The 17567-nt window shown below is 44.1% G+C and overlaps 1 protein-coding gene across 1 annotated transcript in view; it reads left to right on the forward strand.

Annotated features, from left to right (window-relative positions):
• Nucleotides 1-17567, forward strand: part of ELP3 (elongator acetyltransferase complex subunit 3) — a 95218-nt gene that overhangs the window by 62563 nt on the left and 15088 nt on the right. Inside the window, exons 10-14 of the mRNA XM_059843141.1 lie at nt 693-886; nt 7043-7133; nt 9197-9262; nt 15128-15355; nt 17131-17212. Of these exons, the coding sequence (XP_059699124.1) occupies nt 693-886; nt 7043-7133; nt 9197-9262; nt 15128-15355; nt 17131-17212 (661 nt within the window). The remainder of the gene's footprint in view (nt 1-692; nt 887-7042; nt 7134-9196; nt 9263-15127; nt 15356-17130; nt 17213-17567) is intronic.

Genomic DNA, 17567 nt, shown 5'->3' on the forward strand with positions numbered 1-17567 from the left:
TCATTTCCCTCTCTCTCTTTCCCACTCCCTTCATTTCTCTCTCTCTTTCCCACTCCCTTTATTTCTCTCTCTCTCTTTTCCACTCTCTTCATTTCTCTCTCTCTCTTTCCCACTCCCTTTATTTCTCTCTCTCTCTTTCCCACTCTCTTCATTTCTCTCTCTCTCTTTCCCACTCCCTTTATTTCTCTCTCTCTCTCTTTCCCACTCTCTTTATTTCTCTCTCTCTCTTTCCCACTCTCCTCATTTCCCTCTCTCTCTTTCCCACTCCCTTCATTTCTCTCTCTCTCTTTCCCACTCCCTTCATTTCTCTCTCTCTCTTTCCCACTCTCTTTATTTCTCTCTCTCTCTTTCCCACTCTCCTCATTTCCCTCTCTCTCTTTCTCACTCCCTTTATTTCTCTCTCTCTCTTTCCCACTCCCTTCATTTCCCTCTCTCTTTCCCACTCCCTTTATTTCTCTCTCTCTCTTTCCCACTCTCTTTACCTCTCTCTCTCTCTTTCCCACTCTCTCTCCCTCTCTCGTGCCTGCTCCAGCTGTGGCTGGCATTTCCCAGCAGGGCCCTGCTCCCAGGCCCTTTGCAATGACCCCCAGGTTCCACACCCTGGCTTCAGCCATCTCTCGTCTCCGTCCATCCCCACCATCTAGCCCCCGGCGCTCCTGCACCAACCCTTTCTGTTTGTTCGTTTGTTCCAGGAGTTTTTTGAGAACCCGGCGTTCCGCCCCGACGGGATGAAGCTGTACCCCACGCTGGTGATCCGCGGCACCGGGCTCTACGAGCTCTGGAAGACCGGGAGGTACCGGAGTTACCCGCCCAGCACCCTGGTGGACCTGGTGGCCCGGATCCTGGCCCTGGTGCCGCCCTGGACGCGCGTCTACCGCGTCCAGAGGTAATTCCCGCCTGGAGTCACCTCCTCGCTGCTCCGGGACGGATGCCGCCTTCCATTCCTTAATTACTGCCCCGTCTGGCTCCGCCTTCGTTATCTCCCAGCCTTAATTGCTAATTAAGCAAAGATCTTAGAGCTGGTCCCTCTGCGTGCGCCTGGGAAAGGCCAAGTGGGATGGGGAGGTGGGAAACTGGGAAACGTGCGGAAAATTCCGGAGGTGCCGCTTCCGCCGCTGGCCGGGGACAGCTCCCAGGGCTGGGAGGATCCTGAGGGATAATGGCTGGATCCCAGGGTGGGTAATTAATGGGATGGATCCCAAGGTGGTTAATTAATGGGATGGATCCCAGGGTGGGTAATTAATGGGATGGATCCCAGGGTGGGTAATTAATGGGATGGATCCCAGGGCGGATAATGGCTGGATCCCATGGTGGATAATTAATGGGATGGATCTCGTGGTGGATAATGGGTGGATCCCATGGTGAGTAATTAATGGGATGGAGCCCAGGGTGGATAATGGGTGGATCCCATGGTGGATAATTAATGGGATGGATCCCATGGTGGATAATGGGCGGATCCCAGGGTGGGTAATTAATGGGATGGATCCCATGGTGGATAATTAATGGGATGGATCCCATGGTGGATAATTAATGGGATGGATCCCATGGTGGATAATGGGTGGATCCCATGGTGGATAATTAATGGGATGGATCCCATGGTGGATAATGGGTGGATCCCATGGTGGATAATGGGTGGATCCCATGATGGTTAATTAATTGCATGGATGCTATAATGGATAATTGGATGCATCCCGTGTTGGATAATGGGTGGATCCCATGATGGATATTTAATTGGATGGATCCCATGATGGATAATGGGATAGATCCCATGATGGATAATTTATTGGATGGATCCCATGGTGGATAATTAATTGGGTGGATCCTGTGAAGGGTAATTAATTGGGTGGATCCTGGGATGGATAATTAATTGGGTGGGTCCTGTGATGGATAGTTCATTGGGTGGATCCCATAATGGATCCTGTGATGGGTAATGGGATGGATCCCATGATGGATAATGAGATGCATCCCATGATGGATAACTGGGTGGATCCCATAATGGATAATGGGATTGATCCCATGATGGATAATTAATTGAGTGGATCACATGAGGGATAATTGGGTGAATCCCATAATGGGCAATGGGATTGATCCCATGGTAGATAATGGATGGATCCCATGACGGATAATTAATTGGGTGGATCCCATGATGGATAATTGGATCCCATGATGGATAATTAATTGTCTGGATTCTCTGATGGATTATGGGTGGATTTAATGAACCTCTCCCAGGATTCCTCACCTGCCTGGACTCTTTTCCTTGATTTTCCCCTGGAATTGTGGCAGGGTGGGGATGAGAAGAGGGAATTCGCAGAGGAGGAAGCAGCTGAAGGCGAGAAACACTGGGAAGCTTCGGCCAAAAAAAAAAAAATCAGGATTTAGGGATAAAAGCGGAGCTTCTAAATTATTTAAAAATTAATGTTAGCTCCAAATTGTGTTGATTTTCAAGGATAAAGTGAAAGGGCTGGGAAGCATCATTGGGAAAGAGGCAGGAAGTGAGAATGGGAGGTGGGATGAGAGGGAGTTCAGGGAAGTTTGAGATCTGGAATGAGGGGAAATCCAGGGAAGTTTGAGATCCAGAATGAGAGGGAATCCAGGGAAGTTTGAGATCCAGAATGAGAGGGAATTCTGGGAAGTTTGAGATCTGGAATGAGAGGGAATTCTGGGAATTTTGAGATCCAGAATGAGGGGAATTCCGGGGAAGTTTGAGATCCAGAAGGAGAAGGAATCCAGGGAAGTTTGAGATCCGGAATGAGAGGAATTCCAGGGAAGTTTGAGATCCAGAATGAGAGGAAATCCAGGGAAGTTTGAGATCCAGAATGAGGGGAAATTCTGGGAAGTTTGAGATTTGGAATGAGAGGGAATTCTGGGAAGGCTGAGAGCCAGAATGAGGGGAATTCCAGGGAAGTTTGAGATCCAGAAGGAGAAGGAATTCCAGGGAAGTTTGAGATCTGGAATGAGGGGGAATTCCAGGGAAGTTTGAGACTGGAATGAGAGGGAATTCTGGGAAGTTTGAAATCTGGAATGAGGGGAAATCCAGGGAAGTTTGAGATCTGGAATGAGAGGGAATCCAGGGAGTTGGAGATCCAGAATGAGGGGAATTCCAGGGAAGTTTGAGATCTGGAATGAGAGGGAATTCCAGGGAAGCTTGAGATCTGGAAGGAGAGATGGGATGAGAGGGAATCCTCCCACGGCTCTGTGGAGGTGGAAAACGACAGGAGGAGCATCACTCACCTCCAGGGGTTTTATTTTTCCTTGGATTTCAGTGTTTTTATGGATTTCCCTCTCACTCTGATGATGGGGAGGTGGAAAACCGAGGAGATCAAACCTTTCTTTGGGAATGGGGCAGAGCTGAGAGCCAGATCCAGAATTTCCCTGGAAGTTCCAATCAGCTGCTCCACAAGAAAGCCAAGGAATGGGAATGTTGGGAAACGTTTCCCAAATGTTGGGAAAACAGGAGATGAAATGAACCTGGCAAATTGCTCCTTACCTTCACCAGGGCCAGCATTTGACCCCCTGTATCCCGAATTTCTTTGGAATTTTAACCCTGGAGTTGCTCTGGATGCTCCTGTGGGCATGGAAAACCCATTCCTTGCTTTTTTCTTCCTTCCCAATCTGCTTTTCCCCATCCATCTTTTCATTTCCTTGGCTCCCCGGCAGGCGGACGAGCAGCTCTGGGTTGTAATCCACCTTTGATTGGTGGGATTTTGGGCACAATTCCCTGGGTTTTAGCTAAAATCCCGCGTCAGGAGCGCCTCAGGATTATTTTATCTCTGTTCCTGGAGGGAAAATCCACCCAGCCTGGCGGTTTTGGAGCTGCTCCAGAATTGTTATTCCCTGGATTATCCCTGTGGAGCCAAGTGTCCTCCAGTCACCACGTGAAGCGCTCGTTTTTTCCCCAAATTGCAGCTTTTTGGAGAGAATTCTGCAGCCTCTGCAGGGTCTTTATTTACTCTGAGAAATCCCTGGATAAAGGCTCTGGTTAAGGAATTTTCCTTGGGCAGAACCCAAGGAATCATCCCCAGATCCTGTGGATTCATAGGAAAAAAAAAAAAAATCACTTTTTTTCCTTTTCCCTGGGAATGGGGTGTGGGGGGAGGATTTTGGGAAGGAATTCTTGGGAATCCCCATCCCTGGAATTATCCCAGGAGGGGTTGGATGGGGCTTGGAGCAGCCTGGGCTTGGGATGGGATTTTAGGTCCTTTCCAGCCCTTTAATTTTGTTCTATGAGGTAAAATCAATTTTTTTCCCCCTTTCCCAAATTTAGGACCCTTTAATTCCCTTTTTTTTTTTCCTGCCAAACCCAGGAATTGTCCATGAGTGGGAAGGAAAATCCACCAGGAATTCATTCCACGGAGCTGCTGGGTGGAGAGGGATGGAAAACCAGCACTGACTAATTAATTAATCAATTAATTAATTAATTACAGCCCCAGCTCCCTGAGCATCCCCAAGCTCCAGGTGGGATTTTTGGGATATTCAGAAAAAAGGAAGGAAAACTCAGCCAGGAAGGTTTGGGATCAACCTGGTGCAGAGCTGAATTCCCTGTCCCTGATTTCCCTGGAAATCTGAGGGGTTCTGGATGAACAGGTGGAATTCTGGAATTTTGGTGAAAATCTGAGAGGTTTTGGATGAACAGGTAGAATTCTGGAATTTTGGATGAACAGGTGGAATCTGAGTGGAAATCTGAGGGATTTTGGTGGAAATCTGAGGGATTTTGGATGGACAAGTGGAATTCTGGAATTTTGTTGGAAATCTGAGAGGTTTTGGATTAACAGGAGGAATTTTGGTGGAAATCTGAGGGATTTTGGTGGAAATCTGAGGGATTTTGGAAGAACAGCTGGAATTTGAGTGGAAATCCTGAGGGATTCTGGATCAGCAGGTGGAATTTTGGAGTTTTGGTGGAAATCTTTGGATGGACAGGTGGAATTTTGGAATTTTGATGGAAATCTGAGGGATTTTGGATAAACAGGTGGAATTTTGGAATTTGGGTGGAAATCTGAGGGATTTGGGATGAACAGGTGGAATTTTGGAATTATGGATGGACAGGTGGAATTTTGGTGGAGATCTGAGGGATTCTGGTGGAAATCTGAGGGATTTTGGAAGAACAGGAGGAATTTTGGTGGAAATCTGAGGGGTTCTGGATGAACAGGTGGAAGTCTGGAATTTTGGTGGAAATCTGAGGGATTCTGGATGAACAGGTGGAATTTTGATGGAAATCTGAGAGATTTTGGTGGAAATCTGAGGGATTTTGGAAGAACAGGAGGAATTTTGGTGGAAATCTGAGGGATTCTGGATCAGCAGGTGGAAGTTTGGAATTTTGGTGGAAATCTTTGGATGAACAGGTGGAATTTTGGAATTTTGGATGAACAGGTGGAATTTTGGTGGAAATCTGAGGGATTTTGGAAGAACAGGTGGAATTTTGGAATTTTGGTGGAAATCTGAGGCATTTTGGATGGACAGGTGGAATTTTGGAATTATGGATGGACAGGTGGAATTTTGGTGGAAATCTGAGGGATTTTGGTGGAAATCTGAGGGATTTTGGTGGAAATCTGAGGGAATTTGGAAGAACAGCTGGAATTTGGGTGGAAATCTGAGGGATTCTGGATGAACAGCTGGAATTTGGGTGGAAATATGAGGGGTTCTGGATGAACAGGTAGAATTTTGGAATTTTGGTGGAAATCTTTGGATGAACAGGTGGAATTTTGGAATTTTGGATGAACAGGTGGGATTTGGGTGGAAATCTGAGGGATTTGGGATGAACAGGTGGAATTCTGGAATTTTGGTGGAAATCTGAGGCATTTTGGATGGACAGGTGGAATTTTGGAATTATGGATGGACAGGTGGAATTTTGGTGGAAATCTGAGGGATTTTGGTGGAAATCTGAGGGATTTTGGTGGAAATCTGAGGGAATTTGGAAGAACAGGTGGAATTTGGGTGGAAATCTGAGGGAATGTGGAAGAACAGGTGGAATTTGGGTGGAAATCTGAGAGGTTCTGGATGAACAGGTGGAATTTTGGAATTTTGGTGGAAATCTTTGGATGAACAGGTGGAATTCTGGAATTTTGGATGAACAGGTGGAATTTTGGTGGAAATCTGAGGGATTTTGGAAGAACAGGTGGAATTTTGGAATTTGGGTGGAAATCTGAGGGATTTGGGATGAACAGGTGGAATTTTGGAATTATGGATGGACAGGTGGAATTTTGGTGGAGATCTGAGGGATTCTGGTGGAAATCTGAGGGATTTTGGAAGAACAGGAGGAATTTTGGTGGAAATCTGAGGGATTCTGGATGAACAGGTGGAATTCTGGAATTTTGGTGGAAATCTGAGAGGTTTTGGATGAACAAGTGGAATTCTGAGGGGTTCTGGATGAACAGGTGGAATTTTGATGGAAATCTGGGGGATTTTGGACGGGCTGGTGGAATTTTGGAATTTTGGGTGGAATTCTGAGAGATTTTGGATGGACGGGTGGAATTTTGGTGGAAATCTGAGGGATTCTGGATCAACAGGTGGAATTTTTGAATTTTGGATGGACAGGTGGAATTCTGGAATTTGGGTGGAAATCTGAGAGATTCTGGTGGAAATCTGAGGGATTTTGGATGGACTGGTGGAATTTTGGAATTCTGGTGAGGGTCTGAGAGATTTTGGAAGAACAGGTGGAGTTTTTGTGGAAATCTGAGGAATTACGGATCAACAGGAAGAATTTTGGAATTTGGGTGGAAATCTGAGAGATTTTGGTGGAAATCTGAGGGATTTTGGATGGACTGGTGGAATTCTGGAATTTTTGGTGGAGATCTGAGGGATTCTGGATCAACTGGAAGAATTTTGGAATTTTGGTGGAATTCTGAGGGATTTTATAGGAAATCTGAGGGATTTGGGGTGGAATTCTGAGGGATTCTGGACGAACAGGTGGAAAAGCCTTGACACCCAAGGAATTGAGCAAATTTGAGAATTGAGCAGTTTGGGATTTCGGCCTGCTGATGTTTTTTGGTGAATTCCCTGCTGATTGAGCTGTTCAAAATTGGGATTTTCCTCTTTTTTTTTGCAGGGATATCCCGATGCCTCTGGTGAGTTCTGGGGTGGAGCACGGGAACCTGAGGGAGCTCGCCCTGGCCAGGATGAAGGACCTTGGGACACAGGTAAATCTTAAAAAATAATTAATAATAATTGAAAATATTTATTAAATAATTTCTATTTATTTGTAATAAAAGATAATAAAATATATCAGAGTTATTTTTTAAAAAAATAATAAAGAAAATTGTTGCTGGTTGTGTTGAGGGAGAGCTGATGGCTCCACCCGAATCAGGAAATAAAAACCCAAAAGAACCAGATTTGGCTTAAAATAAAAAGCAAAAAAACCCCAGATCTGGCTTAAAAAAAAACCCAAAAGAACCTGATTTGGCTTTAAAAAAAACAAAAAAAATCCCAGATCTGGCTTAAAAAAAAAATCAAAAATAACCAGATTTGGCTTTTAAGAAACCCAAAAGGACTTGATTTGGCTTAAAAAAAACCCAAAGATATTTGGCTTAAAAAAAAAAAATAAATCCCAAAAGAACCAGATTTGGCTTTTAAAAAAATCCTTAAAGGAGCAGATTTGGCTTTAAAAGAAAAACCCAAAATAATCAGATTTGGCTTTAAAAAAAATCCCAAAAGAATCAGATTTGGCTTAAAAAAAAAAACCTTAAAGGGCCTGATTTGGCTTTAAAAAAAAACCTAAAAGAATCAGATTTGGCTTAAAAAAAAAAAACCTAAAAGAATCAGATTTGGCTTAAAAAAAAACCTTAAAGAACCAGATTTGGCTTTAAAAAAAAAACCCCAAAAGAACCAGGTTTGGCTTAAAAAAAAAAAAAAAAAACCAACCAAAAGAATCAAATTTGGCTTTAAAAGAAAAACCCAAAATAATCAGATTTGGCTTAAAAAAAAAAAAAAAACAAAAATAACTAGATTTGGCTTTAAATAAAACACCCAAAAGAACCAGATTTGGCCTTAAAAAAAAAAAAAAAAAAAAAAAACAAAAGAACCAGGTTTGACTGTAAAAACAAAACCACAAAAGAATCAGGTTTGGCTTTAAAACACCCAAAAAACAAAAAAAAAAAAACCAAAATAACCAAAAAATCCCAAAATAACCAGATTGGGCTAAGAAAAACCCCAAGAGAACCTGATTAATTTAAAAAAAAACCCCAAAAATAACCAGATTTGGCTTTAAAAAAACCCCAAAAGAACCAAATTTGGCTAAAAAGGCTTTAAAAAAAAAACCAAAAAGAGCCAAATTTGGCTAAAAAGTACCTCGCTGCAAAGCTGCTTTTTTGGGGGGAGAATTTCAGTTTTGCTCTTCCACCCCTCTCCTGAACGCCCCTGGAAAGTGAGAGTTGAAATCCATCATTTTCTTGGGTTTTCCCATTTTTTCCCCATTTTTTCCCATTTTTTGGAGCAGAATTGGAGCCCTGAAATCAGAGGGAAAAGAGGGAAAAAATTCCTTTTAAAATTTTCCTGCCTTTCTCTTTCCCACGCGTTGGCCGGAGAGAAACTCCCACATGTGGATCCCATCCCAAACCATCCCGGGATTCTGGGATCCAGGATCCACCCCAAAGGATTTTTATGGGATTTGGGGATGGAGAAGGGAAGGGAGACCCTTCCTGGAGTCCCCAATTCCCAGGGAATTCCCAAAATTCCTGCCCAGAGAGGAGCTGGGATGAGGATGGATCCAATGCCAGGCTGGGAGAGCTGGGAATGGAGGGAATTCCCTGGGAAAGAGGGAAATGGGATTTGGGAAGGAATTCCTGGGGTATCCCAGTGATCCCAAAAATTCCCAAATCCCAGAAGAAGAACCCCAAATCCTCAAGAAAATACAAATCCTCAAATCCTGCAGAAAATGTCAAATCCTAAAAAAATTCCCATGAGGTTTCCCAAAAATCCCTTCAAATCTGGGAGGGATTTGGGAAGGAATTCCCAGCTGGGCTGGAATTCCCAGAGAATCCCTGGGAATGGTTGGAGCAGTTTGGGAAAGTGGGGTGGGAATGGGATGGCACTGAAGGTCCATGGATCCCATCCCAAACCATCCCGGGATTCTGGCATCCAGCACGCTCAGGATCCATCCCCGGGGGTTTGGAATTTAGTGGAATTTTCTGGAATCTGGTGGAATTTTCTGGACTTTTCCGTGCTGAGCGCCTCCCCTCCTTCCCGTCCCGTTCCCTTTTCCCAGTGCCGCGACGTGAGGACGAGGGAGGTGGGAATTCAGGAGATCCACCACAGAGTCCGGCCCTACCAGGTAACAATCCCAGGTTTTAGATCCCCGGAGCTTTTCCTTGGGGAATCCACGGATCCCTGACTCTGCTGGGGTGGGGGGCTGCACTTCCACCGAACACACACCTCGCCTTTTTTCCTCCTTAAAATGGGAATTCTGGGAATTTGGGAATTGCCTGAGTGTGTTGGGGTAAGAATGGTGAATTTAGGGCTCTTTTGGGTGAATTTCCGTGGGTTTTAGGCAAAGTGTGTGTGCTTAAAGATCTATTTCCGGGTGGGAAAATGGGTGTTAGGATGGATGAGTAAATAGAAATAAATATATCATATGTATCTATATTGTCTGCATCTTATATATTGTGTGCGTTTACATATTAATGTATATGTTATGTGCTCTATATATTGCATATAATGTACACAATATGGATGCATATAATATAGAGGTAATATATAAAACACATATTTTAGATATGATTTATATCATATATATTTATATATCATATATGAATCTATTTTATATGTTTATTTATAAAATATATAAATATAAATGCATTCTAAATCTATAATTATATATGTTACTCTGTATAATATATATTATATATTATATACATATTGTATATAATAGTATATATAGTACATTATATATACTATATTTCATATAACATTTAGATATTAATAGATACAAATATATATTAAATATATATAATATATTAATATAAACATATATAAAAGTGTATTTGTATGTATAAACACATATTTCTATTTCTGTATGTATTTATACATGTGAATACATTCATGGATATTGAATATAATATATATTTAATGTATATGTATATATTTTAATATAAATATGTATTAAAGTGTATTTATGTGTATAAATACAAACTTCTATTTCAGTATGTATCTATACATGTGAATACATGTGTATATATAATATTTATATTATATATACAAAATATATAATATAGAATGTATATTATGAATGTGAATACATTAATATATATTATATATATAATATATATTAATACAAATATATATAAAAAGTGTATTTGTATGTATAAATGCATATTTCTATTTAAGTATGTGCTTATACATGTGAATACATTCATATATATAATATATATGTGAATGTGAGTGCATTCATATATATTATATAAATTATGTATTTAATGTATATATTATATATATTAATATAAATATATAAAAGTGTATTTATATGTATAAATGCATGTTTCTGTGTCAGTGTGCATTTATACATGTGAATGCATTCATATATATATTATATAAATATATATTACATATTTAATGTATACATTATATATATAATATAAATGTACACAGAAGTGTGTTTATGTGTATAAATGCATATTTCTGTGCCAGTGTGCATTCACACATGTGAATACATTCATATATATATATTATATAAATATATATTACATATTTTATGTGTACATTATATTTATAATATAAATGTACACAGAAGTGTGTTTATGTGTATAAGTGCCTGTGTCTGTGCCAGTGTGCATTCACACATGGGAGTACTTTCATATATATATATATAATGTACATATCTATATATTTAATGTATACATTATATATATAATATAAATGTACACAGGAGTGTGTTTATGTGTACAAGTTCCTGTGTCTGTGCCAGTGTGCACTCACACATGGGAGTACTTTCATATATATAGATATATATATAAAACGTATATATCTATATATTTAATGTATACATTATATCTATTAGTACAAATACACACGAAGTGTGTCTGTGTGTGCCAGTGCCTGTGTCTGTGCCAGTGTGCATTCACACGTGTGAGTACATTCATATACATATATATATATATATATAATGTATATATATAATGTATATGTTAATGTGAATACATTCATGTATATAATATATATATTATATATATATAATATAAATGTACACAGGAGTGTGTTAATGTGTGCCAGTGCCTGTGTCTGTGCCAGTGTGCATTCACACATGGGAGTACATTAATGTATATAGATATATATATATAATGTATATGTTAATGTGAATACATTCATATGTATAACATATATATTATATATCTATAATATAAATGCACACAGGAGTGTGTCTGTGTGTGCCAGTGCCTGTGTCTGTGCCAGTGTGCATTCACACATGGGAGTACATTAATGTGTATATATATATATATAAATGTGTGTGTGTGTATATATATATTTAATGTATACATTATATCTATCAGTACAAACACACAGAAGTGTGTCTGTGTGTGCCAGTGCCTGTGTCTGTGTCAGCGTGCATTCACACATGGGAGTACATTAATGTGTGTGTGTATATGTATATATATATATAAATGTATATATCTATATATAAATGTATATATCTATATATTTAATGTATACACTATATCTATTAGTACAAACACACAGGAGTGTGTCTGTGTGTGCCAGTGCCTGTGTCTGTGTCAGCGTGCATTCACACATGGGAATACATTAATGTGTGTATATATATATATATATATATATGTGTGTGTATATCTATATATTTAATGTATACATTAGATCTATTAGTACAAACACACACAGAAGTGTGTCTGTGTGTGCCAGTGCCTGTGTCTGTGCCAGTGTGCATTCGCACATGGGAGTCCTTTCATTTTCCCCTCGCTTCTTTGGGTGTTTCCATCCCCCAATCCCCAGCAATCCATAGGAAGGGTTTGGCTGATGGGAGAGGGGGGAAAACCAACGGGCGCTGCTGGGCGGCATTCCCAGGGAGGAAATTCCAGAGGCCTGGAAAGCTTCGGGCTGGAAGGATCGTCCTGGGAATTCCCATTTCCTGGGAACATCCATGTCCTGGGAATGTCCATGCCCCGGGAATTCCTGTGTCCTGGGAATGTCCATTTCCTGGGAATGTCCATATCCTGGGAATGTCCATATCCTGGGAACGTCTTTTTCCTGGCAATGTCCATTTGCTGGGAATGTCCATGTCCAGGGAATTTCCATGTCCTGGGAATTTCCATGTCCTGGGAACGTCCATTTCCTGGGAATGTCCATGTCCTGGGAATTCCCATATCCTGGGAATGTCCATTTCCTGGGAATTCCTGTGTCCTGGGAATGTCCATGTCCTGGGAATTCCCATTTCCTGAGAATTCCTGTGTCCTGGGAATGTCCATGTCCTGGGAATGTCCATTTCCTGGGAATTCCCGTATCCTGGGAATGTCCATGTTCTTGGGAATGTCCATATCCTGGGAATTCCCATTTCCTGGGAATTTCCATGTCCTGGAAATTCCCATATCCTGGGAATGTCCATATCCTGGGAATGTCCATTTCCTGGGAATTCCTGTGTCCTGGGAATGTCCATATGCTGGGAATGTCCATTTCCTGTGAATTTCCATGTCCTGGGAATGTCCATATCCTGGGAATGTCCATGTCCTGGGAATGTCCATGCCCTGGGAATTCCCGTGTCCTGGGAATATCCATTTCCTGGGAATTCCCATATCCTGGGAATGTCCATGCCCTGGGAATTCCCGTATCCTGGAAATTTCCATGTCCTGGGAATTCCCATATTCTGGAAATTCCCATATCCAGGGAATATCCATATTTTGGAAATTTCCCTATCTTAGGAATTTCCACATCCTGGGAATTCCCGTGTCCTGGGAATTTCCATATCCAGGGAATTCCCATATCCCTGAAATTTCCACATCCCAGGAATTTCCTCTTCCCCTTCCTCTGCTGACATTCAGGAAGGACCAAAGCGATTCTGGATTTTCCTTCCAATAAACTCGATTCCAGCAGGAATTGTTTGGGTGCTGGGAAAAGCTGGATCAGGGAGCCACTTCCAAACCCCTCTCCCCATCCCGATTCCCAAACCGAGCCACGAATTCCTGAAGTTCCTCTTCATTCCTACTTTGGAATTCCAGCCATCCCTCAGGCTTCCAGGAGTTTGGAGAACATTCCCCGAGTTCAGCAGCTGGAAGGTTTTTCCAGTCAGAGATTCCAGGGAATTTTATTCTCTTTAGGAAGAGTGAAATACTCCCCGTTTGTATAAAAATGCACCAAAACCCCCAAACTCTCCCCGCTCTTCCCAGATTCCCGCGGGATCCGAGGCTGCCCGGACTCCCGGGAGTCGGGAATCTCTTCCCGCGTTTCTGCACCGATCTCATTGAAATTGCAAATTAGGGGAGGGGCAGCTCATCCCGGGCTTTTCCAAGCGGAAAATTCCCTTTGTTCGGGTGAGGGAGGGAGGGAGGGAGGGAGGGAGTGACAGGCAGGAGCAGGAATCCCGGGAAAAGCAGCGGGATAGTTTTTCCATGGATGTTTGTGGGGCTTTGTGCACAAACAGCATCATCCCCGTGATGGGAGCGGGATCCTGGCGCGGCTCACGTTAATTAACCGCCGCCTCTAATTAATTAATTAATTAACTAATTAATTAACGCCTCCGCGCCTTTCTGTCCGGTTCCGTGACAAAAATCTGAATTTTGGGGCGGTTTTCCATGTCTGGTATTTTATGGAGCTGCCAGGAGCCGAGGGAGGGGTTGGGAAGGTGAAAAATGGAATTATTGCTGCGAGGAGGCGTCGGAGTGAGGGATCCCAGAAGGGTCTGGTCCCGATTCCTGGAAAACTGAGGGATTCTGTCGGGATAATGAGGAATAAATAAAGCACATTTGGGGCTGGTTGGGGCCCGGAAAGGCTCCGGAAATTTAAAGGGATTTCACAGGGAAAAGGGAAGGTTTGGGGACAGGGAATTGTCCCTGAAGGGTTCAGGGACAGCCCCCACAGGGCTTGGAGCAATCTGGGATCAGGGAAGGGGTTGGGGTGGGATTGAAGGTCCATGGATCCCATCGCAAACCATTCTGGGATACTGGGATCCAGGACACTCAGGATCCATCCCCAGGGATTTTTATGGAATTTGGGGATGGAAAAGGGAGAACCTTCCTGGAGTCCCCAGTTCCCAGGGAATTCCCAAAATTCCTTCCCAGAGAGGAGCTGGGATGGGGCTGGGAATGGAGGGAATTCCCTGAGAAAGGGGGGAGCTTGGGGTGGGATTTGGGAAGGAATTCCTGGCTGGGCTGGAATTCCCAGAGAATCCCTGGATCCTTGGGAGTGTCCAAAGAAAGGCTGGAGCACCCTGGCATGGCAGAAGGTGTCCTGGGAACGGGGTGGGATTGAAGGTCCCTTCCCACCCAAACCATTCCATGCTTCTGGGCCAGAGGTGGGATTCCCATCTGGAATTCAGTTGGCTTTAGGGAATCCTTTCCTTGCTTGCTCTGAGCTGTATTTGGGGATCCATGGAATCAGCCTCGCTCTCACATTTTCCTTTTTCCCTCCTCATCCATCCTGCTCCCAGCTCAGGTGGAGCTGATCCATAGGGATTACGTGGCCAATTCTAAATTCCCATCTGGAATCAAACTGGCTTTGGGGAATCCCCTCCTGTTTGCTCCTATTTGTGGATCCATGGAATTGGCTTCCCTCTCACATTTTCCTTTATCTCTCTTTTCCCTTCTCATCCATCCCGCTCCCAGGTCAGGTGGAGCTGATCCATAGGGATTATTGGCCAATTCCAAATTCCCATCTGGAACTAAACTGGCTTTGGAGAATCCCCTCCAATCCCCTCCGTGGATCCATAACCTGTTTGCTCATGGTTATGGATCCACGGAATTGGTTTTGCTCCCACATTTTCCATTTTCTCTCTTTTCCCTTCTCATCCATCCTCCTCCCAGCTCAGGTGGGTTTGATCCATAGGGATTATTGGCCAATTCCAAATTCCCATCTGGAACCAAACTGGCTTTGGGGAATCCCCTCCTGTTATCTCATGGTTATGGATCCACGGAACCGGCTTCCCTCTCACATTTTCCTTTTTCTCTCTTTTCCCTCCTCCTCCATCCCGCTCCCTGCCCAGGTGGAGCTGATCCGCCGGGATTACGTGGCCAACGGGGGCTGGGAGACGTTCCTGTCCTACGAGGATCCGGAGCAGGACATCCTGGTGGGGCTGCTGCGCCTCCGGAGGAGCTCCCCGGAGTCCTTCCGCCCCGAGCTCAAGGGCGGCGTCTCCATCGTCCGCGAGCTGCACGTCTACGGCAGCGTGGTGCCCGTCAGCAGCCGGGATCCCTCCAAATTCCAGCACCAGGTACTGCCAGCATTCCCAGATTTCCCTCTGCTCTCAGCATTCCAGCATTCCATCCTCGTTCCATCTCTTTTTTACCACCCTCCCCCCAGAAAAGAATTGGAGTTTTATTGAATTCCGCTCATCTGCTTTGAGCTGGGATAGAACCCGGAGGGGTTGGAGCTCCTTTTTGCTGGAATTCTGGTGCTTCCCAGTTTTTTTGGGAATCTATGGCAGCGTGGTGCCCGTCAGCAGCCGGGATCCCTCCAAATTCCAGCACCAGGTACTGCCAGCATTCCCAGATTTCCCTCTGCTCTCAGCATTCCAGCATTCCATCCTCGTTCCATCTCTTTTTTACCCTCCCCTAAAAAAGAATTGGAGTTTTATTGAATTCCGCTTGTTTGCTGTGAGCTGGGATAGAAGCAGGATGGGGTTTGAGCTCCTTTTTGCTGGAATTCTGGTGCTTCCCCGTTTTTTTGGGAATCTATGGCAGCGTGGTGCCCGTCAGCAGCCGGGATCCCTCCAAATTCCAGCACCAGGTACTGCCAGCATTCCCAGATTTCCCTCTGGCCTCACTCATTCCAGCATTCCGTCCTCATTCCAGCTCTTTTTTACCCCCCACCCAAAAAAGAATTGGAGTTTTATTGAATTCCGCTTGTTTGCTCTGAGCTGGGATAGAACCCAGAGGGGGTTGAGCTCCTTTTTGCTGGAATTTTGGTGCTTCCCCGTTTTTTGGGGAATCTATGGCAGCGTGGTGCCCGTCAGCAGCCGGGATCCCTCCAAATTCCAGCACCAGGTGCTCCCAGCATTCCCAGATTTCCCTCTGGCCTCACTTATTCCAGCATTCCATCCTCATTCCATCTCTTTTTTACCCCCCCACCCAAAAAAAATTGGAGTTTTATTGAATTCCGCTCGTTTGCTGTGAGCTGGGATAGAACCAGGAGGGGTTGGAGCTCCTTTTTGCTGGAATTCTGGTGCTTCCCAGTTTTTTGGGTTTTTTTTTTCCCCAATGGGATCACGTTTCAGCCATTGCAGGAGCTCTGAGATCTAACAAAATTCCTTGAGATTTTAAAAGAACTCCTCTCTGGAATTTTTAAAAATTTGGGATTTGGGAAGGAATTCCTGTCTGGGAGGGTGGGGAGGGGCTGGAATTCCCAGAGAACCCCTGGATCCCTGGGAGTGTCCAAGGAAAGACCTTTGGGTGTTGTAATTCCAGACTGGTTTGGGAAGGGACCTTCAATCCCATCCCATTCCAAGCCTGACACATCCCACGATCCCAGGGAGCTCCAGCCTTTCCTGGGACACTCCCAGAGATCCTGGGGCAGCCACGGATTCCTGGGAATTCTGATCCAGAAGGAAGAACCCATCCAAAAAGACAAAAGCCCCTCTGGAAGAAACCCTGGCAGCACCAAAGCCGACCTCCCCTTCCCAGAGGGAATTGCTGGAGATTCCAGGAAATTCCAGTGGAATTCCTCCCCCTTACCCCACCTATCCCTGCCCTCTGGCACTGGAAATTTCCAGTTTAAAATTCCAGGATGATTTCCCATCCAGGGGTTTGACCCCATCCCTCTCCTGCCACAGAGAACCCGTCAGACCCTGGAAGTTCCAGTGGGTAATTCCACCATGAGGGAAAAAATTCCCTGAGGAATTCATTGTTGATCTCAATCCTGCAACATTCCCGATCACTCCAAAAATCCGGAATTTTTCAGAACCCATCTTCACATTCTGACCTTGCTCGTGGCTTCTATTTTGACCGAAATTCCCTTTTTTTCCCCCCCCCGTTATTTCTGCCATTCCAGGGGTTTGGAATGTTGCTGATGGAGGAGGCGGAGAGGATCGCCAGGGAGGAGCACGGGGCGCGGAAAATCGCCGTGATTTCGGGTAATTCCGCTCATTTTGGGGCGTTTCCATCTCAGCCTGAAAATAACCCCAGGGCCCGGAGCATCCTCAGCTCAGGCGGGATTCATCCGGAGTTATCCCGGAGAAACGAGCTGGGAGAAAAAGCTGGAGCCTTTCCTGGTTTTCCTGGGAAATCTGGGACAACTTTGGGTCGGGTTGTTGGGATTTTGGGAGCTCAAGGGAGCTTTTCCACGTGGATGGGACTGTGGAATATCCTGGAATCCCTGCTGGAGCCTTGGGAATGTGGCCATTCCCTGGGGAGCCGTCCCACCCTCTGGAATACAATCATTTAATTTTGGGGAGAGGAATTCTTGTTGCCATAGGAATTTTGGGGGAT

Source organism: Haemorhous mexicanus, chromosome 3 (assembly GCF_027477595.1).
Source record: "Haemorhous mexicanus isolate bHaeMex1 chromosome 3, bHaeMex1.pri, whole genome shotgun sequence".
In the NCBI taxonomy this organism is placed as follows: Eukaryota; Metazoa; Chordata; class Aves; order Passeriformes; family Fringillidae; genus Haemorhous; species Haemorhous mexicanus.